This window comes from Lepidochelys kempii, chromosome 1 (genome assembly GCF_965140265.1).
Source record: "Lepidochelys kempii isolate rLepKem1 chromosome 1, rLepKem1.hap2, whole genome shotgun sequence".
In the NCBI taxonomy this organism is placed as follows: domain Eukaryota; kingdom Metazoa; phylum Chordata; order Testudines; family Cheloniidae; genus Lepidochelys; species Lepidochelys kempii.
In genome coordinates this window covers 215,709,380-215,733,459 of record NC_133256.1, presented here as the reverse complement: position 1 = coordinate 215,733,459, position 24,080 = coordinate 215,709,380, and the positions used below count along the sequence as shown (strand labels likewise).

At 48.1% G+C, this 24,080-nt stretch overlaps 2 protein-coding genes across 7 annotated transcripts in view; one reads left to right on the top strand and one right to left on the bottom strand.

The window, feature by feature from the left end:
- LOC140898790 (alpha-2-macroglobulin-like) overlaps nucleotides 1-15,354 on the bottom strand; it is a 57,982-nt gene extending 42,628 nt beyond the window's left edge. For both annotated transcript variants that reach the window (XM_073313187.1, XM_073313198.1), the window contains exons 1-7: nucleotides 15,129-15,354; nucleotides 11,026-11,209; nucleotides 9,258-9,414; nucleotides 8,902-8,954; nucleotides 3,764-3,784; nucleotides 2,436-2,604; nucleotides 350-434 (exon numbers count right to left, since the gene is read on the bottom strand). In XM_073313187.1, coding sequence (XP_073169288.1) covers nucleotides 350-434; nucleotides 2,436-2,604; nucleotides 3,764-3,784; nucleotides 8,902-8,954; nucleotides 9,258-9,414; nucleotides 11,026-11,209; nucleotides 15,129-15,217 — 758 coding nt within the window. In that variant the 5' untranslated portion in view covers nucleotides 15,218-15,354. The remainder of the gene's footprint in view (nucleotides 1-349; nucleotides 435-2,435; nucleotides 2,605-3,763; nucleotides 3,785-8,901; nucleotides 8,955-9,257; nucleotides 9,415-11,025; nucleotides 11,210-15,128) is intronic.
- The window catches only part of LOC140898919 (maestro heat-like repeat-containing protein family member 7), a 77,647-nt gene continuing 68,377 nt past the window's right edge, over nucleotides 14,811-24,080 (top strand). For all 5 annotated transcript variants that reach the window (XM_073313535.1, XM_073313525.1, XM_073313516.1 and 2 more), the window contains exon 1: nucleotides 14,811-15,234. The gene's annotated coding sequence lies outside the window, so the exon portion shown is untranslated. The remainder of the gene's footprint in view (nucleotides 15,235-24,080) is intronic.

Sequence of the window (24,080 nt, the reverse complement as noted above, 5' to 3'; positions counted from 1 at the left end):
GGGGGGCCGGGATAATTTACGGAGGCACTTGGGGGTCTGATTAGGAAGGATGGAATGATGTTAAGAAAGGGGAAATTTGGGTTGAATAATGGAGAAAACCTTTCTGAGAGGGAGCTGTATGGGGCTGAGGCATCGTTTCCCGGGGTAGGGGGAGGAGCCCCATTGCTTGGGATGTTTAAAACTTGGGCTGGATGCAGACTAGACAGTAGGGAACAATTCTGCCCAGGGCCCTTGGGGATGGAGAGAAAGTGACCCAAGGGGCCTTCTCCAGCTCTGGTTTCTGGGGGTAGCAGCAGGAAGGCAACGGTGGATGAGCACAAAAAACAGTGACTCAAACCCTGAAACTCACAGACCACAGACGGCCACTTTCAGCTCCTCATCCTGGATGGTGATTTTCTTGGGCAGCTTCACTGACACCTCGTACTTGGGCAGCACTGAGGGAGAGAGACGGGCCAGACGTTGAGCAGAGCAGAGGGAACACGTGTACATCACTGTCACTACCCCATTGAGTGACAGACACAGCCTCTCCCCCTCCCCCCCCGCAACGCATGGTGCCAGATCCTCAGCCTGCTATAAATCACCACAGCTCCATGCCCCTCAGTGCAGCTGAGCCAGTTTACACCAGCTGAGGATCCGGCCAGGGACTGTGGAACTGAAGAGAAAGACACCGTAACCCCTGCTCCCCTTCGCTCCCCTTGCCCAACCCTGCCCGCCGGGCTGTCGTTGCTTCAGAGACTGTATTCCAAACTATGCGACGCAAGTGATACCTAGTGAGGGCCCGACTCCCCAGTGCACCATCATCACTCATCAGATTTAAAGGGCCACATTCACTGTGTGCTCTGGCTCTTGTGCTGCTCCGGTGAAGCAAAGCAGCCATAAGCCCGCTTACTTTGCATCCCTGCTGGAGTGGTACAAAGCAGACGGACTGCACCAGTGAACGTGACCCTGAAAGTTCAGCCATTTTAAACTTATCCCTGCATGAAAAGAGTCAGAAAAAGCAAATATTGTTTCCTGCTGGCTGAGTTCACAGACTGAATTCACCTCCTGGCTGGGCAATAGAATGTTAAGTTTCAGCCCCAAAGTGAATTTTCTCAGAAGTTCTGAACTAACTGAATGAGGGGGTAGTAATGGGAGAGAGACACTGGCGGGAGGGGGGGTAGGAGGGGAGGGAAGTGGAGACCAAACTCGATAAGAGCTGCTGTAGGTATAAGGCTCAGGCAAAAGCCAGCTTGGCTTGGAGTGGCACACGCAGAGGCACCCCAAGCAAGGAGGTGGCAGACTGTCCAGAGCCAGGTCACACAGGAACCAGTGAGATCGGCCCAGCTGGAGCACAGGCTGGTCACAGAGCCCGCACTGCCATGCTGACTGGTGTTCGGAGCTCTGCGGGTTTGCCTACAAGAGCACTGCTTTAAAGCCCTTCAGTTGCGATGCCGTGTGGTACCTATCCCGTAGTTCCCAGCACAGATCCCAGAAGCAGTGGATTCTGGGAGGTTTCAGAATGCCCTGTCGGACAGCAGCGAGAGGCCTCGTGGAGCCACTGTTACTAAGCCGTTCAGAATGAGCTGGCTCTTAGGCTTGCTGAGAGCAAGTTCTTAGAATGCATGTAAGTGGCTGGAGCATTTCTGTGGCACAATTCACAAGTGGTCGGGGTGGGGGCTGGAGTGGTACATTTCCCTAGACTAGACAGAGCTGTACTTTCTCTCTCCTTGGGTGATTAGTGGCAACCACTGTAATTAAGGTTGCATAATGGGTTCTCTGAGAATCTACCACTCCTGCTGGCCTCATTTTCCTTTCCTCATAAACTTTCCGAAAGTTTGCCCTTTGGGGCTGATGTTTTCCAGGCTTGGTCTCCAGACAAAGTGTCTTTATTTATTTATTTTGAACATTTGAAGATGTTCTGGGTGCCAGGGACTGCAAGGACAAAGGTGTGAAGACCAGAGTGGGAGAAGGGGAGAAAGGAGAGGTGAGTTAAGCCAGTTTCATTGGCAGAGCATAGGGGAAGCAAACTGTGCCACTGTAATGTAGCATTCACATAGTTTGTTCTGCATCCGTACCATATACTGCACACAACTGGTAGGAAAGACCCTACACAAAAATAAAGCTGCATTGTACTGAGACTGGAATCACAGCCCAAATCCAGTAGGCCCAAGGGATGGGCCTTTGTATTCAGACCCAGATACGCCCAGGCTTACAGTGAACAGTGACCCTGACAATTCAAGTGCTGAGGAGAAAGCTATACACCACTGGATGTGGGCTCAGATCCTGACCCCTTAAAGTATCCAGTGTTTTCCTGGCCCATTACTCAGATCACTCTTCACACATCTACACCCCAGACAATCCTGAACTGGATTTTTGTGCCTGGAATGGATGAATCCCAGACAGTTGCTCCTGCTTCCAACACCCCTTGCCCCAGCACAAGTGGAACCCTTTCTTACCGTATTCCTCCACAGTAAAGGAGTGTTCTAGATTGGTCCCCGTCTCTTTTTGCACCACCACGTTGTAGGTGCCTTGAATGGGCTCGGAGGTGAGGGGGAAGGAGAGCTGGGTGAGGCCCCCATTTAACTCCACCTCTCGCCACTGGTACACACGGTTCCTCTGCGGGTCCTAGAGGTGAGAAGAGCACAAAGTCCTAAGACAGGATGACTCTTAACCTTTCATTTACAGGCAGGGTGTCTACACAGCATGAGGCTGCAGAGCAGGGCAGTTGCAGTCCAATGTTTGGCAGAGATACAGGATATATACGATTATCTCCCTCTCCTATAGCTGAGGTTAGGGCACCTGGTGGCCAGCTCTGTACTTTCCCAGTAGTCTGTAAGGATTCAGTCAAGTCCTGTGCAATCAGCGTGTGATTAAACAGCCAGCTACCAGCACAGTATCTGTTCCATTGTCTGCCCACCTGATCAACATGCCCACATGCATATGGAGTGGACAAGGAGGATGGGAGAGAGCAAGGCTAAGAGACCAATGCACAGACGGCAGGATGTGATGAGTTTTTCTGTGCCTGGGAGTTTTAATGTTACATTTGCTGTTCGAGAAATGGCAACTGCTCTGGCTGAGGACTGAAATATTCAGGTTACCTATGGGGCTGAGAAAACCCTCCCTATGCACGCATGTGGAAGGCAATGGGCTCTGGAAATGCTAATCTGGTCTTAAATATGTAGTTGTTTGGGCTACCTCTCTGGTTCAAGCAACCAGCATATCTTTGACCAGTATAGCTTATCCCTGTATGGGAAGGGGAATGATCTATGCCAGTATAAGGCACTTCTATGTTGGTATAACCGGGCCCATGCTAGCGGCTGCACTGGTTTAACTATTTTGGTATAAAATCCCACCCCTGACTGACACAGTTAAACTGGAATGAAATCTGTGTGCAGACCAGGGCTCACTTTCACAAAAGACCCTTTTCAGGCTCCTTTAGGCATCCTAAAGAGGCAGAAAAGGCCACGGGCCCATTTTCCCCCTTTGCAGGTCAGGTTCCAATGTTGTGCTGCAGCTGAGGACTGAAATATCTAGGGTGATCCAATGCTGAGATGATCCAATGATCACCCAGGGTGGGTGGGGTGAATGCAGGACTCTATTTCCTGTTCCCACAGACTCACCTTTACTTCCTTGCTCTGAGCCCCCTAGTGGCCGCACTACCCATTCACAATGAACACCGCATTGCACACCCCCTCTGCTGTGGAGCACGGGAGTCTCCCCAGCCCCACAGCAGCCCCAGCTTTCAGCTAGCGGCCGTGAGAGTAAAAATCAATGTGCCACTTACCTTGATGAAGACCAGTGGAAACTGTGGGGAAAACAAGGAAAAGCAGAGTTAGAAATACAGGTCAGACATGCACTGAGCTCATCTACCCTGTTCAGGGGACTTCTGTGTCTCTGCATTTCCCTCTGCCCCTTGCTCTCTGTTACTCAATGAGAAACTACAGTGGGGCCTTCTAATGTTTTAGAGCCTGAACTGGTCAGTTTAACACAGCTGTGAAATTAAACACTTCATTTTGCATTTAGAGGATTCAGGGTAAACATTTCAAAATCACCTAAGTGAGTTAGAAGCCTTTTTCAAAAATGATTTAGGCACTCGAGGCCAAAATCCACAAAGGGATTTGGGTGTCTAACTCCCACTGATTTCAATGGGAGTCAGGCACCTACATACCTCTGAGGTCTGTGGCTTAGGAGCCAAAGAGCCACTTTCAGTGAGACTTTGTAAAGGTGGCAGATTTGTAAAGGTATTTAGGTGCCTAACAATGCAAGTGGAGTTTCCAAGTGCTGAGGTATCTAGTTCCCCACTGCAGCCAATCGGAGTTAGTCTCCTAACCTGCCTATGTGCTTTTGAAAATCCCACTAGGCACCTACCTACAGCTTTAGGCACCTAAATCCCTTTGGCAATCTGGCCCAAAGTGCCCAAGTCACTTCAGAAAATGGGACTTGGGTTTCTAAGTCACTGAGGCACTTCAGAAATGTGCCCCTGAGTGTGTAGCCATTTGGAAAGTCGCTGGTTTCCAGGGCTTTGAGGTGGCAACTCAAATCTCTGTGTCCTGCTCTACGGCATCAGGCGGGGCCTGCTGCTGGGATGTCTCCTGAGGGACCCCTGCTCCTGCAAACTCGCAGTGAGGTTGTGGAGGGGGGTCAACTAGATCACAGTGTACCATGTGCAGGAAGGTGTGACAAAGCCAGGTGTAGGGGTCTTGAGGCCCAGTCACATGCCTTCCCACAAGACAGAAGTGATCTCCTCAGGGCCTGACTCACTGCTGGCCCACCCCTGGTGCTGTCACTCACACCCAGTGCAAAGTAAGGCACACAGAACAAGCCTAATTTGACGTTTTATGCCCACTTTGCTCTGGTGTTAATGATGCCGCAAGTTGTACGGCACTGGGGAATCAGGCCCTTAGGATGTTCCTAAAGCCACCGCTGAAAGTCTCTGATTTCCAGTCCTATCAAATGGAGAAGCCCAGTGCTTAATTAGTACCAAGGCTTGCCAGAGCAGAGCCCCTGCACCTCTAAGCTTGGCGTTCGTAGCCCTGGCACCTCTGGGCTTACTGTGTCAGTTATGAAAGTAAAAAAAATGCTTGAGCCCCAGCACCTAATTGCTTGAGCTTCTTTCATTACAAATTCATTTCACATCTCTTTCATTACAAATTAAGCTCTGGAGAAGCCAGTTATTACTCGGCATGTGGAAACCAACAGCTTCTTTTTGATAGTTAATCTTAGCAATTCTGTTCACTTCTCTGGTAGTGTTTTATGTTTTCTTGTGATCAGATGAAGTGATCAGACTCTCCTTGTTACACTAGCCTGCTCCTTTACTTTCAGAATAATGATTTGCCTCTGCAGATTCATCTGCCCTGCTGTTCATTCCCTCTGCCCTGAAATCCTGTTTCCTATATTCAGAGAGCCCAAAAGGATGCCAAAAACAGAGGATTATGATTTTTAAGATGTAACAGAAGATGGAGGGAGGTTCTTAGCTCCACCAACTGTGGGCAATTTATCATGTAGTCCTCCTTCAGCTTTTTCTTTTCTAGACTAAACATTGACCAATTCTTTCAACCTTTCCTCATAGATCAGGTTTTTGAAAACTCTTGTAAATGTTGTTGCTCTCCTCTGAACTCTTTCCAGTTTATTCACCTCTGGCAAAAAGATCCTAACAGGACAATTTTCACTCCCTGCTCCAGGGGCAAGATGAATCTCTTTCCCAAGTATGAGGAGAAGAAAACACTGAGAAGATTTTTGAACTTCCCCCCTAAAACTCTGGAGATCAGATGGTTAACATTGCTGGACAAAAACTGAAGGTATTATTGGATAAGTTTAATATGATACCTGTAAATGGAAGAAGTGTAGGGACATTTCACATAAATTTAATTGACTGCTGGGAGTGTTATTGATAATATTATTATCATCCCTGTGTCATTCGTCATTGTAGGGATTTCTCTGTAATTACAAATGATGTGCTCTTTCTAGTGAGATTTTTATTACCCACGGGTGAGGATGCCTTAATTACCCCTTTGGAACAATGTGGTTGTAAACACTAAAGCTCAGCCATTCCTGACAAATTATCAAGGAGATTGGAAGACTCTGATGTTAGATTTCTCGGAGACATCATTATTAAGTCCTTGAATTCCTCTCAAATTTGTGAATCCTATGAGTTGCTGGTAAAATCCTTGCAACCACTTGTCTCTAAACAAATTGATTTTGCTTTTAATTATTCTAAAAATGCTTTCAAAGGTAAGTACACTTGGCTTGATGCAGACCGTGTGAAAGAAAACACAGCTCTAGCCTGTCTAGCTAATAGGGTAAAATGCAATCCGTCTCCTAATTTACTTCATAATTTAATAGCTGCCAGAAGACAATATAAAGGTTTATTATATCAGAAAAAACAAGACTATCTTAGATCCTTGTGGAAGGAGTTTGAAGCAGCAGCTAAAACTAAAAATTCTTCCACATTTTAGAAGATGGCGGCCACGGGTTCTGGCAGATAATCTCTGAATGATAAACCCCATATTAATCATGAACCTTGGATAGCATATTTTGGCCAGATCTTTAATGATTCCCCTCAACCAGTTTTTAAATCTAATTCTACCATAGTTGATGCAATGAGAAATCCTCTCTTTGATTTACCACTCTGGCTTTCAGTACAGTACAGTGAAGTACACTCATTAATTTTAGCCCAACAACGGAAAAAAAGATCCAGCAGAAGATTTTCTCCCTGATGAAGTTTTTCAGGATAATCCTAATTGGTGGTCTCCAGATTTGGCTAAATTATTTACTGTCATTAATCATACCGGATGAATTCCGTCTGGCTGGAAGTTCACTATTATAGTTCCTATTTTTAAAAAAGGGGACAGAAAGAATTCTGCTTCATGTAGACCTGTTGGTCTGTTAGATGTGGCAGGGAAGATTTAATGCAGATTTTTACTCTCTAAACTTGAAATATGGGCTTTAAAGGCTAATTTACTACACGAAGAGCAGTCCAGCTTTAGGTCTGGTAGAGCCACAGTGGGATAATTATTTTATTTTATCCTACATGATTTATAAATATAGTGTGGTTAATGGTAGTAGTTTACATGCTGCTTTCATAGATCTAAAGATGGCATTTGATTTTATTAACCAAGAAAAACGTTGGGCAAAATTAAGAAGGATGGTAATCGATCTAACACTTTTGCATATTTTGGAGGCTCTACACCAGCGCAATATGGTGAGGTTAAGAACTAAAGCCAATGGAGAACGTACTGTTTTCCCTATTTCTAGGGGAGTATGCCAGGTTTGCTTTCCAGTGCCTCTCCTTTTTAATGTATATATTAATGAGGTGGTGATGTTGTAAAGAAAGATGATTTTTCTCCCCTGCAAAATAAGAGTAGATCCATTCCAGTATTGTTATATGCTGATGGCATGGTTGTATTATCGCAGCATCCAAGAGGCCGCCGGTGGTTATCTTGTTTTTTTCCATTATTGTAACTCTCAAGACCTAGCTCTCAATTATAAGCCCAAAGTCATGATTTTGGGGAAGAACAAAACAAGTCTTTGCTTTTACTTATTTAGGGATAAAGTTTCATCATTTAGGCCACTGGTTTCCTTATCATGAAGACTTAAAAACAAAAGGCCCTTAGCTCTGGCTAAGGGGTGCTCTGTTTAACCTGCCCATATGCTGGGAACAGAGCTGCCCCAGTGCTAAGAATCTTTATGCAAAAATAATGTTGTAGATGATCGATGAGGCTGAAGTTTGATTGAGGGGCCAAGTTTCGGCCTTAGAGATCATTCAAAATAATTTTTTGAGGAGACTTACGATTCTCCCGAATTTTAGCCCTCCTTTGTTTTTACGTGCTGAGGTGGATGGTTTTACTGTAAGTTGTAGAGCTTGTATTGCTTTTCTTAAATTTTGGTCTAAGATCTGTACTCTTTTAGATAACAGATTGCCCCACTTTTGCCTTCAGGAGATGGGGGAACAACCTATGCGCTCCATATTGCCATGATAGAAGACCTTCCAATTTATTATACATAGGCTGGATTTTTCTATGACTCACTTATTGTCGGTATCTTTTAATCAGTCTAATCAACTACTCAAACAAAGAATGACAAATATTACCTAACAAGAAGATCTGGCTGTGATTCATGGTTCAAAGTTTGTCTTTTGGTTTTCTACTTTGAAGATGGCTCATGTTTTTGAACAGTATTTGACTGCATTATGAAATCCTCATTTTATGTAAGGGATATACTCAATTAAGATGCCAAACCATGGAAATTGCTGTCCTTACAGGTAGATATGGAAAAGTTCCTTCACATCTTCAGTTTTGCCCATATAACTCTGGAGCAATGGAAGATCTACCGCATTATCTTTTGAACTGTAGATTTTTCCAGCTTGATTTTACCTCTTTTATATAAAAAGAATTTTTATCACCATCTCAAAAGGATAATGTTTTTAGTTTTTTCTCAATCCCTGGTAGTAATCAAATCACTGGCAATTTTTGCCCTTTCAGCATTGGGCCATGGAGGAGTGTTTTTATTAGGTTCTAATTAACCTTTTAAGGTTGTATATGTTTTAGATGATGTTGCTGTTGTAGACTTGTATGTTTTTCTTTTTGTATTTGCACAACTTATGTTTAAATTAAACATGATTTGATAAAATTGCCAAAAAGTTTTGACATTAGCCAGTTTTACATTATAATAAAGCATGATTCATATTATGTCCTATGTACATTCTGTCAATGAAGTTGAATGGGGTGTAAATCATGGTAGAATCTGACCCTTATGAAGAAGATGTGGGGAGTCAGAAGGCATCGCTTGCTTTACACAGTCACTTTTAAGGCTCTAGATGGATGTCAATAGAAATAAGTTCCTCAGGAATCACAAAGGACTTTAAAGGGGTCATATCAGCGCTCACCATGTCAGCCATGGAAACTGATCAGCGATCAGACCTACCTTCTCATTCCGAGGATGGAAGTCTTCGTCCAGAGAGACGATCCGAAATAGAACTGCAGAGGGCATGATTGAGAGAGGAAGAGAATTTCACTGTCAAGCTTGCAGTCGCTCACCCAGGGACCATCAGTCAATGAGGCAGCTGCTGTGTGTGTGCCTGGCCCAGATGCAATGACCGGTGGACACATGGCAAGGTTAGATGCATGCACCACATTCCCCCAGCTTTGTGACTGGTGGGGAGGCAGTGGGAAGGCAGGTTTACTCCCAGCTGTACTAACTTGGTGATGACTTGTGGGGTCTCTGGGGAGGCAGGGAGGATTTCCTGCTCTGTATATAATTTCCCACCCGATTCCCTATACCTGTTTGTCCCGGTTTGTAGATGGGTTTGTCCGTCTGGACAAAGACCAGGCTCTCTGAGTTCTTGACCAGCACCGATTTCCGGCTCCTGAACTCCAGCGTCGGCCCCTTCACCAGCACCGTGAGAAACGCTGCTGATGAGCTGCTGGACTTTGGAACCTGGAGAACAGCAAAAGAGCTGCTGCCTTAGAGGCTCTCCCTTCTGCACTGAGCCTTTGGAGGCTGGAATTGTACACGGAACCCAACAAAAAGGTCACCACATACCTACCAGAATCAGAGATTGTGGGGTCTGGGGAAAGAAAGCCAGGCTCTGCCAGTCTCACCTCACCCTCATTTTGCAGGACTCTTCTCCTCCATCCCCACTAATGTCTCCTCTACGCTGCCAGAATATTTGCCATGATGGGCCTCCAGCACCTCCTCCAGAGGAGACGGTGCCTGCCACCCACTGCCATCCCCTCCCAACCAGGAGTCTCTGACTCCTCCACCCCAGTAGCTCATATCTTAAGAACTTCCCCCAGTGTCTTAGTTTCAGCTTTTCCTTCTGCCCATCACCCCTTGTGCTGCCTCTTGCCAAGTCTGGGGGTCATTTCTCTTCCCTCATTATGCTCCTTCCTCAAAGGGATTGATGGACTGTGATCGTGTGCCCCCAGCTGTGGATCCCAGTGATGGAGGAAAATGGGAAGCTACATCTGATTAATTACTTCTGTGCTGGGTCCATTTTCTTCTACTGTCCCCGCAGCCAGCCTTGAGAGCTGCAGGGAGAAATCCTGGACGGGCTCCTGGGAGAGGCACAAGATGAGCTCATGGACGTCAATGGTCTCGGGGAACTTCTCTAACCCCCTCCCTCCATGGCTTTCTTTCTGGTCTCACTCAGAGGCTTGTGGAGCCCCTTGAGAAACAGGAGGCCAGGCCGCAGCCGTAAGATCAGCACTGACTCAGAGAGAAAACCACCCAACAAAGCCAGCCACACTATAGCCTGTAGCAGAACCTCTCCGAGCATTGTGCCGGGCACTGAGCTCAGCACCGACTGAAGATCACTCCTAATGAGTCTCATAGACATTAATGTCAGAAGTGACCGTTATGATCATCTAGTCTGACCTCCTGCACAATGCAGGCCACAGAATCTCACCCACCCACTCCTGCAATAAACCTCTCACCTATGTCTGAGCTATTGAAGTCCTCAAATCATGGTTTAAAGACTTCAAGGTGCAGGGAATCCTCCAGCAACTGACCCGTGCCCCATGCTGCAGAAGAAGGCAAAACCCCCCCAGGGCCTCTTCCAACCTGCCCTGGAGAAAAATTCCTTCCCGACCCCAAGTATGGCGATCAGCTGAACCCTGAGCATGTGGGCAATATTCACCAGCCAGATACCCAGGAAAGAATTCTCTGTAGTAACTCAGATCCCACCCCATCTAACATCCCATCACAGGCCATTGGGTCTATTTACCATGAATAGTTAAAGATCAGTTAATTGCCAGAATCATGTTATCCCATCATACCATCTCCTCCATAAACTTATCGAGCTTAATCTTGAAGCCAGATAGGTCTTTTGCCCCCACTGCTTCCCTTGGAAGGTTGTTCCAGAACTTCACTCCTCTGAGGCACCCACAGCACTGCCGGCAGGAACTGTGGGCTTTTCCGTGAATGTCTCCTACCTGAGCCTGTCTCCGTTTGTGATTTCTGATGGTGTCAGGCCTTGCAGGGGTTGGTCCCAGGCTGTCACTCTCTTACAGACTCAGGTAATAAACCCTGTGGGGGTCAGAGACTCACCGTGAACGGGATGCACTTGAACACGTCCTTCTCCGACACCACGTCTGCGATCAGGCTCCTGTTCGCCCCGGCGTATTCCAGCGTGGCGCTCAGCGTCACAGACTCGTTCAGGTGGGTCAGCTGGATACAGACCTTTTCAGGAACGTTGGTGTGGATCAGAAAGGGCACTAGCACCATGTACTGCCTGGGAAGGGGAAGGGCACAGGTCAGAGAGGCGGGGATGGGGAATGGAGAAGGTACTGATGAAAGGGCATGGGCTAGTGTGACAGCCGAATTCCGACCATCCATCCACACTGTAATTTATACATACAGGATGGTGAATTTCGTTTTGTTTTTGTAACATACTAGCTGGTCTGCTCAGTCAGCCAGGAACCCAGGACACCACCTGGAGCGAAGGAACTAGTTCTGTGCTAGCAGCGATTGCTGTCCAAGGGCTGTTTGTTCAGGCTCCCAGCAGGGCGTGGAGATGGCTTGAAAAGTTCCAGGCTGTTAATTGATGTTTGTGTATCCCACAGCCCCTCGCTGTATTATCTGAACAGCGGGGAGGGAGCTCAGATGAAATGCTTGTTGTACCTCCATGGAGACTGGCAGGCAGTTACAGAGGAGTGTGGATCAGGGCTTTTAATCTAACCCCCTCTCTAGCTGTCTGTGGATCTAGGTGTCACCAGCTGCCCTCAGTAATGGAGAGATACAAATGTAGGGATGGCTGTGTGCGATGACATCTGAATGTAGGGAATAGCCATTGTGCTAAAGGGGCAGCGAGGCCTAGTGACAGGGCTTTGGCTGGAGAACTCATTGCTATTCCTGGGTCTGTCAGTGACCTGGTGTGTGCTACTGGGCTTCACTGCTCTGTGCCTCAGTTTTCCCATTTCTCCTGAAGATGCTGCTTCCACACCCCCCCGCCCTTCATGTGCATGGAGATCTTTGGATGAAAAGTGCTAGCTAAGTTCAAATGTTAATGAGGACTTTACCCAGCTTGGCTTGCCCCTCGCCAGCAACAGAGTGATTTGGGCTACAGAAGGATATTTGACTGTCCATGGGTTCAGCCTGCTGACTCAGAGCAGAGATGCTGGCAGAGCGTCACTGCTGGGAGGCTGGACATGCAGCAGTGTGAAGCCCCCTGGGACACCCAGCTTTCTGCCAGGAGGTTGTTCATCTTGCTGAGCCAAGATTTCAAAATGACAAAGTCAGGTAGGAGTAGCCTTAACCTGGCTCTGATTAAATTCCTCTTCGCCCTTTGTTAGGCCTGAGCCAAAGCCCATGGAAGTCAAAAGGACTCTTTCCATTCCCCTGACTGGGCTTTGGATCAAGCCCTGTGTGATTTTCTCTCTATCTTCAATCTCAGCCAATAAAGGCTGGGGGCTGATTCTCCCCCGCCTGACACCTGGTGCAGAGTGAGTGCAAAGGGGGCCTGAAATTGGCCCTTCTGCTCTGGTAGCATTTTACATCCTCTTTGCCCTGCTGTAAATGGCGATACAAAGAGCAAGGCCATAGAAAGCCAGGGCCTATGTTTAGCGCTGCCAAGTGTCCTGCCTCGTGTGTGACACTCACCCGTTCGGCAGCCTGTCACATGTCCCTTCAGCTCAGCTGGATTCTCACACATCAGAACAGAAAACTCTGCACACTACCAAAACCAGACACTGCTCCAGGGCTTAATAATTTGTGCCAGGGCTTGCCAGGGCTGAGCCCCGATGCGTCTAGGCTTGGCAGTTCATTGCCCTGGCACCTCTGGGCTTGCTGCATCAGTTACAAATGTAAAAAAATTGCTTGAGCCCCGGCACCTAATTGCTTGAGCCCTGGCATTTCTTTCATTACAAATTAAGCACTGCGCTGCGCACACTTCTGCCTCTGGGGTGAGGATGACAGAATGAACAACACGTGACAGTCACGTTGCATAACACTCTAATGGCAGGCTCGCTGGTACTGCAGTGATTAGCACAGTATGAGATCCTCAGTGAATAGCTGAGCCGTAAGAAGGCAGCAGGCAGTTTCCTGCAGTTGCCCCTTGGCTGCTACAGGCGGCTGTGGCATTTGCTGAGCAGGCAGCCAGGTGTCTCCTCTCTCCTTGCTGGCTCAGAGCAAGCAGCCTGGAGGTGATGACAGAATGTGAGAGACCTGATACTGGCCCCAGGCTCCCCCCAGGACAATTCCCCAGACACTGTGACCTGAACAGCCCAAAGCATCCCAGGAGTTCCAGCTCCAGCAGCCCTGCCGCTCAGTAACAATAACCCCAGCAGCTCCGCATCTGACACCCTTGGGCACCTGCTACCCTAGCCAAAGCTGCCAGGTTTTGTTGAGCTTCCTGGTGAACACTACCCTTTTCCTCCTCCTCTCCTCCCCATAGGGTGACCAGATGTCCCGATTTTATAGGGACAGTCTTGATTGTTGGGTATTTTTCTTATATGGGCTCCTATTACCCTCCACCCCCTGTCCCAATTTTTCACACTTGCTGTCTGGTCACCCCACCTCCCCACCAGCTTGGGGCAGAGTATGCCAACTGTAAACTAAGCATGTATGCAAAATACTCACTAATATGCCGATTACTTCATTAAACAGTTAGCATGAAATGCCTCATGAAGCAGAATCAAACTTGTGACTGTGCCTCACATTCTGTTCTTCCCTTGCCCTCTCAGCCTGCACGGACTTCAGTCTAGACTGACAGAATGAGACTTGACGCAAGGCAGGTCTCGGTAAGACAGATGGAGAGAGAAGAGCGGGGCCCCTCCTGTGCAGGAGGATGCCACCAAACACAAAATGGCAGCGACTTCTGCAGCACAGAGGGGTCTTCTCTCCATTTAAAGGTGCAGGACGCAGACAACATATCTGACCAGACACAAGCTACATGCTCAGAATGGAACAGAGCTGGGTGTAAAAAGTCTTGATGAAACTGTTTTCTGTCAGAAAGTGTAGTTTAGTCAAAATGGAACCAGTTTGTGGGAACATGTCAAGTTTGCCCAAGGGCCTGACAGAAAAATGATAAAACAAATTGTTTTGACTCTCTCATTTCAATAACATCAAAATGTTTAATTTTTCCTTTAATATTCTGCTGTAGTATAATATTTATATACATTATAATTATTCAATATTATCATAACAAAATGTTGTGACATTATCAAAATGAAACATTTCTATGTTTCTGAATCAAAATTTTCTGGAATTTCCTTTCTCTCAAAATTTAAACTGCACGTTCCGATTTGGAATGAAAACAAACTTTAAAATGTCAGGCTTTCCAGTGGCATGGCAATTCCAGCTTCCAGCGAGCTGTAAATTGTCTCCCTGTTCTGTATTTGTATAAAGCCTAGCACAGTGGGGGCCCTGATCCATAACTGGGGTGCATAGGCACTGCTGCGACACAAACAAACAATTCTAAAATGGCATTCCTTGGGTTAAGAGATCTGACATCGGAGTTTTGGGACTAGATCCATCCCCGCTGCATCAAGGCAGCATAAATTGCACCTGCTGATGTACACTAGTGCGGAGGGATGCTACATCAGGAGAAGGGATTGAGCACTGGAGGGTAAACGCTCTAATCTATGCTGGGCTCCAGGGGAAGTCTCTGCTAGTCGACACTGCCAAAGGGATACCCTGAGTCCTCCCAGCTGGCTATACTGGCTATACCCCCTCTTCAGGCCCCTCAATGGAGGCGAGGTTGCAGCCAAGTTGCTAGTTTGCAGTGCCCCAGGTGGATATTCCGGCAGAATGTGCCACAGCCAGGGTCTGTGCTGACAGACAGGAATCTAGGTCACTGACTCTCTTTGGGAACAAGCACAGTCTGTGGCTGCCAAGGGAAGCAAACTGGCTTTAAAGAAGAAGAGAAAAGAGAAACACTTTTCTGAGCTCTCCCTCACAGGCAAGGAAACTGGGGCCCATCCACAAAAGGTACCACAAGGCAGAGGACATATTGCCCATGCAGCCGCAGGGAGAGACAAACTCCTGAAGATGTCTAGGTAGGGATACAGGTAGAGAGAGCTGTGTGGGGAGCCCTGGAGTGGAATAGCGAGTGGGGCTGCAGGGCAGGTCTGAGTGGCATTGGCAGCGCTGTGAGGGGGATGAAGGAAAGAAAAGAGAAGACAGCACGAGCCCCCTCTGCGTGTGCAGCTTACGGTTCGGTGGTGGGTGACGTGTCTCCAGGGAGGAGGAAGAGGAGCAGCAGGAAGATGTTCGGGCCTCCGGGCAGCCTGTCCTTGCCCATGGTGCAGAGCGAGGATGGTGAGTGAGGCAGACACACAGCCTTGTCCGCTGGCTCCCTGCACCCGGGCTGTCCGCTGGGTCCGCCCCTTTATACCTCTCTCTGCAAACAGCCCCCCCGGGAGGGGCAAGATAAGGGCAGGGGGCCAGGACCATCTGGGAAATGGAGAGAGGTATGTGAGGAGGAGCCAGAGCCAACAGCTCTGACTCATGGCACAGAGACTGTCCCTGGCCAGACCCTGACAAACTGGGTGGGGGGGGAAGGGTATTTATTGGAGGTGTTCATGTGAGACACTGTCCTGTGTCTGAACCATTCACCCCCATCCCCTCTTTGTATCACTCCAGCAGCACTCTGCGGTGGTTGGAGAAGCCCTTTAGCTCATTACTGGGCCAGTCCAGCATTCTGTGGGGACTGGAACAAACTCCCCAAATCCTGCCCAGTGTTCCCAGAGAAACCTTTCCTGTTCGTATGCTGTATTCCACTGGTATGATAGCCAGCTACTTCCAGTAATATTTGGTACACATCACAGGGGATGCTAGTGAGAGACCATTTTGTGTACCATGGCATGTGTCAGAGCTGGCCATGGGGATAAAAGTGCCCTTTGCTGGCTGAATGAGTGGAGCTGCCCCTGTAGGGGTGTGTTTGTGCCACTGCCCTTGTTAGGAGTGCATAGAGCACACTTGCTCGTGTCCACAGCACTAGCTCTAGGCATATCAGCGCCCTCAGTTGTTCGAGGGAGCGGGACTGCTTCCTTAGCTCCCCAGGAAGCTGGTGCTAGTTGTGAATGGTCTCTTTGCAGCACAGTAAGATTGGCACACTGGGGCGCTAAACAGAGGAAGAAAAGTCTTGTGAGAGAAAGTTGAGAGAAGTGGGTTCATTTCTCAGCCCTGCCACCGATTCACTGTGTGACTTTGGGCACGTCCACACCCCTCTCTGTGCCTCAGTTTACCCATCAATAAAATGGAGGTAATGATCCTGACCCACCTTGCAGGGGTGTGTTGGGCTCAACTGACTAATGGTTGTCAAGTGGTTTAGGATCTTCTGATGGGAAGTGCTATAGAAAGGCAAAGGAAGAAGCCCTTTGGGGGGCATATGGGAAAATAGAAGTCAGACATTCTGAAGATTAATCCCTTACCCCATTAGGGAATTAAGATCATTCAGGGAGTGTGGGCAGCCCCTGCCCTACTTCCACAAAACGGAGATTTGAAATACTGGGGAAGCCTTAGTCAGGGAAGGATGGATCCTATTGAGATCCCCAGCAGACCTGGGAGAATGAGTAATTTTTCAGTTCCTGACAACCAAAAGTTTTCTAAACATTTACTGAAGTGAAAGGTTGAAAAAAATTGTTTTGGCTCAAATGAAACATTTCATTCACCCTGAAAGAAAACATTTCATTTTTATGTTGAGTCTTTTTAAATGTTTTTAAGTATTTTAAAAATAAATTAAAGGAAATTTTGAAAAGCCCTAACCCTCCCCCCGCACCAACCAAAACAAATCCAAAAAATCCAATAACACGTTAGTGGAAAATTTCAAAACAAAACATTTTCTTTTTTTTGTCATTTGGTTTAAGGTTTTCCCCCCAAAAAAATCCAAACTAATTTGCAAAATGTTTTGCTGTTGCCCAAGCTGCATTTTTGCTGCCAAAAAAAGAGACTTTTGTAAAAAAATGCCACTCAGCTGTAATCCCAGATCCACATGGGCCCAGCTCTCGTCACTTCCAGTACAAACAGTTGGAAAAGTTATGCAATTGGCTGTGGGTGATAACCCAGCCTTCACCTCTCTGTGGGTCCAGGAGTGGGAAGTGAAAACATGTGAAGAGTTAGTACTTTAAAACTCCTTGGACCACGGATTCAGAGGGTCCTGTCAATGAACAGGACAGTGAGTTAATATCCCCTGCACAGTCCCCTTCATACTGTCCCTCCCTTTATGCTCAAAGGAAATTTTTAATGCCCCAGCTGTCAGTTCATAATGTCTGAGAATTCGGGGATCAAGAAGGCTCTGGGAAATAACGGTCTTAAGAGAGATCTGGAGTGGAGGGGGGCACAGCAGGGAAGGATGAAAGGTATTGGCAGAGCTGTGGGGGGAGTCCAGGAATGCATCTGGCACTGGTGCAACCACTGCTGGAATACTGTGTCCTGTTCTGGTGTCTACAATGCAAGCAGGGTACTGATAAACTGGAGAGGGTTCAGGGAAGAGCCTTGAGAATGATTAAAGGATTAGAAAACATGACTTAGTGATAAGATAAATAGATTGAACTCCTTGAGTCTAACAAAGAGAAGGTTAAGGGGTGACTTGAACCCAATATAAGTTTGTACATGGGAAACAAATATTTGATAATGGGCTCTTAACAAGATCTAATGGCTAGAAGTTGAAGCTAAACCGGGGTTCTCAAAATTCATTGTACCACAACCCACTGCTGACAACAAAATTACTACATGACCCCAGCAGGGGGGACCGAAGCCTGAGCCCACCCGAGCCCTGCCTCTGGGCAGGAAGGCCAAAGTCGAAGCCCAAGGGCTTCAGCCGCAGGCTTCAGACCCATGTGGAGGGCCTGTACCCTGAGCCTCGGTGCCCAGGGCTAGGGTTGCCAGGTGTCTGGTTTTTGACTGGAACGCCCAGTCGAAAAGGGACCCTAGCAGCTCCGGTCAGCATTGCTAACCAGGCCATTAAAAGTCTGGTTGGTGGTGCAGCCGGGCTAAGGCAGGCTCCCTGCCTGCCATGGCTCTGCGCGGCTCCCGGAAGCAGCGGCACGCCCCCTCTCCAGTTCCTACACATAGGGGCAGCCAGGGGGCTCTACACACTGCTCCTGCCCCAAGCACCGGTTCCGCAGCTCCCATTGGCCATGAACCATGACTAATGGGAGCTGCAGGAGTGGTGCCTCTGGACTGGGAAGCGTGCAGAGCCACCTGGCTGCGCCTCCGCGTAGGAGCCGGAGAAGGGACATGATGCTACTTCCGGGAGCTGCCTGAGGTAAGCGCCACCGGAACTTGTATCTCTGGCCCCCTTCTGTGCCCCAACCCCCTGCCCAAGCCCTGATCCCCCTCCGAACCCCTCGATCCCAGCCTGGGGTCCCCTCCTGCACCCCAAACCCCTCATCCCCAGGCCCACCCGAGCCCACACCCCGAGACGGAGCCCTCATCCCCCCTCAACCTCTCAGCCCCAGCCCTGAGCCCCTTCCTGCACCCCAAACCCCTCATCCCCAGGTCCACCCCACAGCCCACACCCCCAGATGGAGCCCTTACCCCCCACCCTGCAACCTCTCAGCCCCAGCCCTGAGCCCCCTCCTGCACCCCAAACCCCTCATCCATGGCCTTACACTGAAGCCCGCATCCCCTGCTGGAGCCCTCACCCTTCCCGCACCCCAACCCCCTGCCCCAGGCCCCTCCTGCACCCCAAATCTCTCATCCTTGGCCCCACAATAGAGCCAGCACCTCCAACCAGAGCCCGAACCCCCACACCCAACCCCCCTGCCCCAGCCCAGAGCCACCTCCAATAGTTCAAACCCCTCGGCTCTATCCCAGCCTGGAGCCTCAGAGAAGAGGCACTTCAGAGGTGGGGCCTCAGAGGAGGGATGGGGCAGGGCAAGGGTGTTCAGTTTTGTGTGAAGTAGAAAGTTGCCAACCCTACCCTGGGCTGAAGCTGAAGCCCAAGACCCGCTGCCAAGGGCTGAAGCCCTTGGGCTTTGGCCCAGGTAGTGGGGCTTGGCATTCAGCTTCAGCCCCAGGCTGTGGAGCTAAGGCTTCAGCCCCAGGCCCCAGCAAGCCTAACGCCAGCCCTGGTGACCCCATTAAAACAGTGTCACGACCCACTTTGGTGTCCCTACCCACAATTTGAGAAGCACTGAGCTAGACAAATTTAGACTGGAAATAAGGTCTACATTTTTAACAGTGAGGGTAATTAATGACCAAAACAATTTTCCCAGGGTCACAGTGGATTCTCCATCAGGAGCAATTTTTAAATCAAGATTGGATTTTTTAAAAGACATGCACTAGTTCAAAAAAATCATCTACAACCTGTGTTAGACATGAAGTCAGAGCAGGTGATCACAATTGTCCCTTCTGGCCTTAGAATGTATGAACAGCGGGCTGCCGGGCAGGACTGAGGGGCATCATCTGAGCTATGTGGGAAGCCCAGGGCTGGACTAGAAGGGGGACTGCAGGGCAGGATTGAGGTATGTCTCTGGATAAAGCTTGTGGGACCCCTTTTCCACACCATGGTGGGGCTTTTAGGGTCTCATTGACAAGCCTGAACTTTCATGTGTGGGGGAAAGAAGCTGTGTCCTGGCTGGCATTAAGCATAGACTATTTGTGGAAGTGGCTGAAAAACAGTCTCCCTTTCTTGGAAAAATTTGAAATTGTTTTGAACAGAACAAAACAAAACTCTTTTGTCCTGAGCAAAGACAGAAGGTGAAAAATTTGAAATTTTTCTCAAGGAGGAAACATTCCCTTTGGGGAGAACCAAGCCAGAATTTAACTACTTGCTCCAGGGGCTGCCTGACTCCCTATTCATTTGGCTTCCTGGCCTGGCTGACTCTGGGCCAAGGGATGCCCTCAGAGCTGTCTGAGGAGCCCTGGAAGCAGAGGCTCCTGCCAGCTCCCCAGGTGAGGAGCCACAGGAGACTGGTGATGAGCTAGCTGAAAAAGCAGGCAGGTTTCTGTTGAATGTTTCATCTAGATCTACTCAGTACTAGGGAACATTTTGGTTTTGATTAATCATCATTTTCCCCTGGAAGAACTTTCCCCTGGCGATTTCCAACACCCTCTATTTGCTGAGCACGTTGACAGAGTGGGAGTTTAGGAGAAGACAGGAAAGCAGTGAGCAAATAACAGAGGATTTGGAAAGTGGGACAGAACAGAATTTGCTGGTTCATCACTTAATGACTTGGCTTCCTTACAACAAGGGCCACGCGGAGCACAGTGGATCTGAGCAACCAGCTGCATATTTACAACTGAGGCACTGACTTACTGCAGGGTCCTGGCCCATGTCACCTTTGTTCTAACAGGAGGGACATGGAGTAAACAACCAGGAGACCCAGCAAGGACATATAGGTTGCCTTTGCACCTGGGGCCCATAGGTGCTGGAACTGTGGGTGCTGGGGGTTCTGCTGCATCCCCTGGCTTGAAGTGGTTTCCATTATATCCAGGGTTTACAGTTTGGCTCAGTGGTTCTCAGCACCCCCGCTATACAAATTGTTACAGCACCCCTGCTGGGGCCAGACATTATGCCAGTGGGTTCTGCAGCCCTTTCATTCTGATGCCCATTGAGAGCAAGAGAGGTCCACCCACCCACCCAGAACTCCAGTCCCTCACCATGTGGCTCTCAGCACATTCCATCCTGCACAACACTGGGATGGACTCCATGGTGCAAACCTATGGCCTGAACCAATGAATAAATAAAAGTAGTTATAGTGACTATTAGAATTTGGGCCAGAATTTTGACCACTGGTGGGGGTTTGCAATGCTGAGAAGAGTCCACTTCAGTGAGGCAGCAGGGTTAATGGACAGGAAGCTCAGAAGTCCTGTCTTCTGCTAGTGGCCAGTGCCAGGTGCTTCAGAGGGAAATGACCAGAACAGGGCAATTACCAAGTGATTCATCCCCTGTAGTCCATGCTGAGCTTCTGGCAATCAGAGGCTAGGGACACTCAGAGCATGGGGTTGCATCCCTGACCATCTTGGCTGTTAGCCATTGATGGACCTGTACTCCAGCAATTTATCTCATTCTTTTTTTAACCCAGTTATACTTTTGGCCTTCACAGCATCCCCTGGCAATGAGTTCCACAGGCTGACTGTCCGTTGTGTGAGACAGTACTTTTGTTTGTTTTAAACCTTCTGCCTATTAATTTCATTGGGTGACCCCTAGTTCTTGTGTGATATGACAGAGTAAATCACACTTCCCTATTTACTTTCTCCCCACCAGTCATGATGTTATAGACTCTATCAGATACTCCCTTAGTCATCTCTTTTCCAATCTGAACAGTGCCAGTCTTTTAAATCTCTCCTCAGACGGAAGCTGTTCCATACCCTTAATCATTTTTGGCTTACCTTTTTACCATTTTACCCTTAATCACTTCTGAGCTTCCTGTCCATTAACCCTTCTCTGCACATTTTCCAATTCCAATATATCTTTTTTGAGATGGGGCAACCAGAACTGCATGCAGTATTTAAGGTATAGGACTACCACGGATTAGGAGTAGAATGGCTTTATGATATTTGCTGTTTTATTATCTATCCCTTTCCTAATGTTTTAACATTGTTACTTTTTTGACTGCTGGTGCACACTGAGTGGATGTTTTCAGAAACTATCCACAATGACTCCAAGATCTTTTTCTTGAGTGGTAAACTGCTAATTTAGACTCCATCAGTTTGTATGTTAGTTGGGATTATGTCTTCCAATGTGCATTACTTTGCATTTATCAACATTGAATTTCCATCTGCCATTTTTTTGTCCAGTCACCCAGTTTTGTGAGATCCCTTTGTAAATCTTTTCAGTCAGCTTTGGACTTAACTATCCTGAATAATTTTGTATCGTCTGCAAATTTTGCCACCTCACTGTTTGCCCCTATTTCCAAATCATTTATGAGTATGTTGAACAGCACTGTTGCCAATACATATTCCTGGGGGACACCATTCTCCATTCTGAAAACTGACCATTTATTCCTATCCTTTGTTTCCTGTCCTTTAACCAGTAACTGATCCATGAGAGGACCTCTTATCCCATAATGGCTTACTTTGCTTAAGAGCTGGAGGGTTTAATCTGTGGAAGGAGTCTATATAGTGCTATTGTTCTCATCCTGCCTCTCTGTAACCTGAAAAATTCAGCTGCTTTTTCTCCTACAAACCCACATCTCAGTATCCTTGGTACTTCTAAAGAAGTTTTGGGCCGAGCTGTGTGACGAGTCCAGGACTGGAATAGCAGGGGGGCTGCAGAGCAGGACTGAGGGGCATTGGCAGAGCTGTGTGAGGAGCCCATGGCCATGGGCACCAGGTTTGTATAATTTTTGGTGGTGCCCAGAACGGGTCCAAATCCTATCCACCACACCTGCCTTGTAAGACAATATATATCCTTACCCGGGGCTGGGGCCGGAGCAGGGCCATGTCTCCAGGACGGGGGACCTGGACAGAGGTAAGGGGGCCAAGGCTGGGGTCACAGCTGGGGGTGGGCACAGGGCCAGCAGTGGAGCCCCGGGAGGCAGCCGGGACCCCGGGCGCAGGGCCTGCAGCGGAAGCCCAGACATTGGTGGAGCCGGGCTCATGCTTCTGCATATTGGTGGAGCATGGGCACAATGGGCTCATATAACTCGCCGCCTATGTCCAGGGCTGGAATAGCAGGGGGGGCTGCAGGACAGGACTGAGGGGCCTTGCCAGAGCTGTACAGGAAGTCCAGCTTTGGAATAACATAGCTTGCATTTACAGAACTATGCAGCAGATTTTTGCACTTCATCTTGTCCACAGTAGTCCTGACTATCAGCCCATGACCCTTGCACAACTCCATTGCCCTTCTGTTACTGGCTGGGTCACTGGCTCTATAAAATTGGCATTAGCTCAAACTAGTTACACACTTCATTGCTTACTGAGGCTGAGCTGTACACCAACATGAGAGAAAGCAGTATATTGAACTATTGCTTATGATTTGTGTAGCTAGCTGCAGAGGCGCCAGAGAAATTCCTTTGCTTGCAGCACCGCAGCAGGCATGCTGTAGGCCTGATTTTTCTCACACCGGTCAAAAGTGTGAGACAGTTATCACATTATAGACAAACCAACTCCACCAAGTTGAATGTAGGGCCCGACTTTGCTTGGTCAACAAGTGATAATCATGCTTCAGTGAGCAAAGACAAGATAATCAGGACCCAGACCCATGGAATTTGATTATTACAGGGAATATTATATGCTATATTTCCAACTGTTGTTCTCAGTCAGTGTGGAAGCAGGGTAGAGGGTTGTCTATATAAGTCTGGAGGGAGAGTATGAAGGAACATGCGGGCTTGGGCTGAAATCAAGCCAAGTTACCTACTGCACAGTCACAACCTGAGTGACTGCATGCTGTAAGTGTAACATTTACCAACAAGTAGTAGTGGAGGGATTGCAGAAGGAAAGAGGGGAAATAAATGCTCTGGCTTCTTTTCTCAGTCTGGGTTTGTCCTGTGTGGAAAAAAAAAACCCAACAAGAAAAAAATAGACTAAAAATGAGAATGATGAAAATAGGGATTTTTTTTGTATAGCTCAATTTTTTCTCCCCAGAAAATGTTGGTTAGCTGTACAGAATGACAACAGGCCTGTCCTGAAAGGGGGTTTCTGTCAGTTCCTTGTGGGACCAATGAAACATCAGCCTATTTGGCCCCATGCAGAGCAATCCTACATCCCCACCCATTGGACCCTACCCATCCTCTCTCCTTCGCTGCTGTAACTCTATTGACTTCAGAGGATTTACTTTTGATTTATGTGTGTGTGTGTGTGTGAGAGAGAGAGAGAGATCAGAATCTCCTATTAAAGCCAATGTGCCAATTCTGGTTGTGCCAGGAGGACAAAACCACACTTAATCCCTCTGCCTTTCTTCTCCTGCTCTACAAACCACTGCAGTTGCATGAAACAGATGAAAGTTTAACTGCAGAATTAAGCACAGACATTTTCGCCAAGTTTCACTCCCCACAAGTTTTACTTTTCCAGAAAACTCCCTGAAGCGGCTGGTTACAACACCAGCACCACGTGAAGTTTCAAATCCTGTATATGCAAGAGTTCCAATTCCGGAGTCACCTCAGCTGATGGGTGGGATTTTCAGAAGCACCTCAGGAGCACTAACTTTCAATACCATGTGCGCTCCTAAGTCATTTAGCTGCTTTTGAAACACCCCCCCACTGTTCCCGATGGGG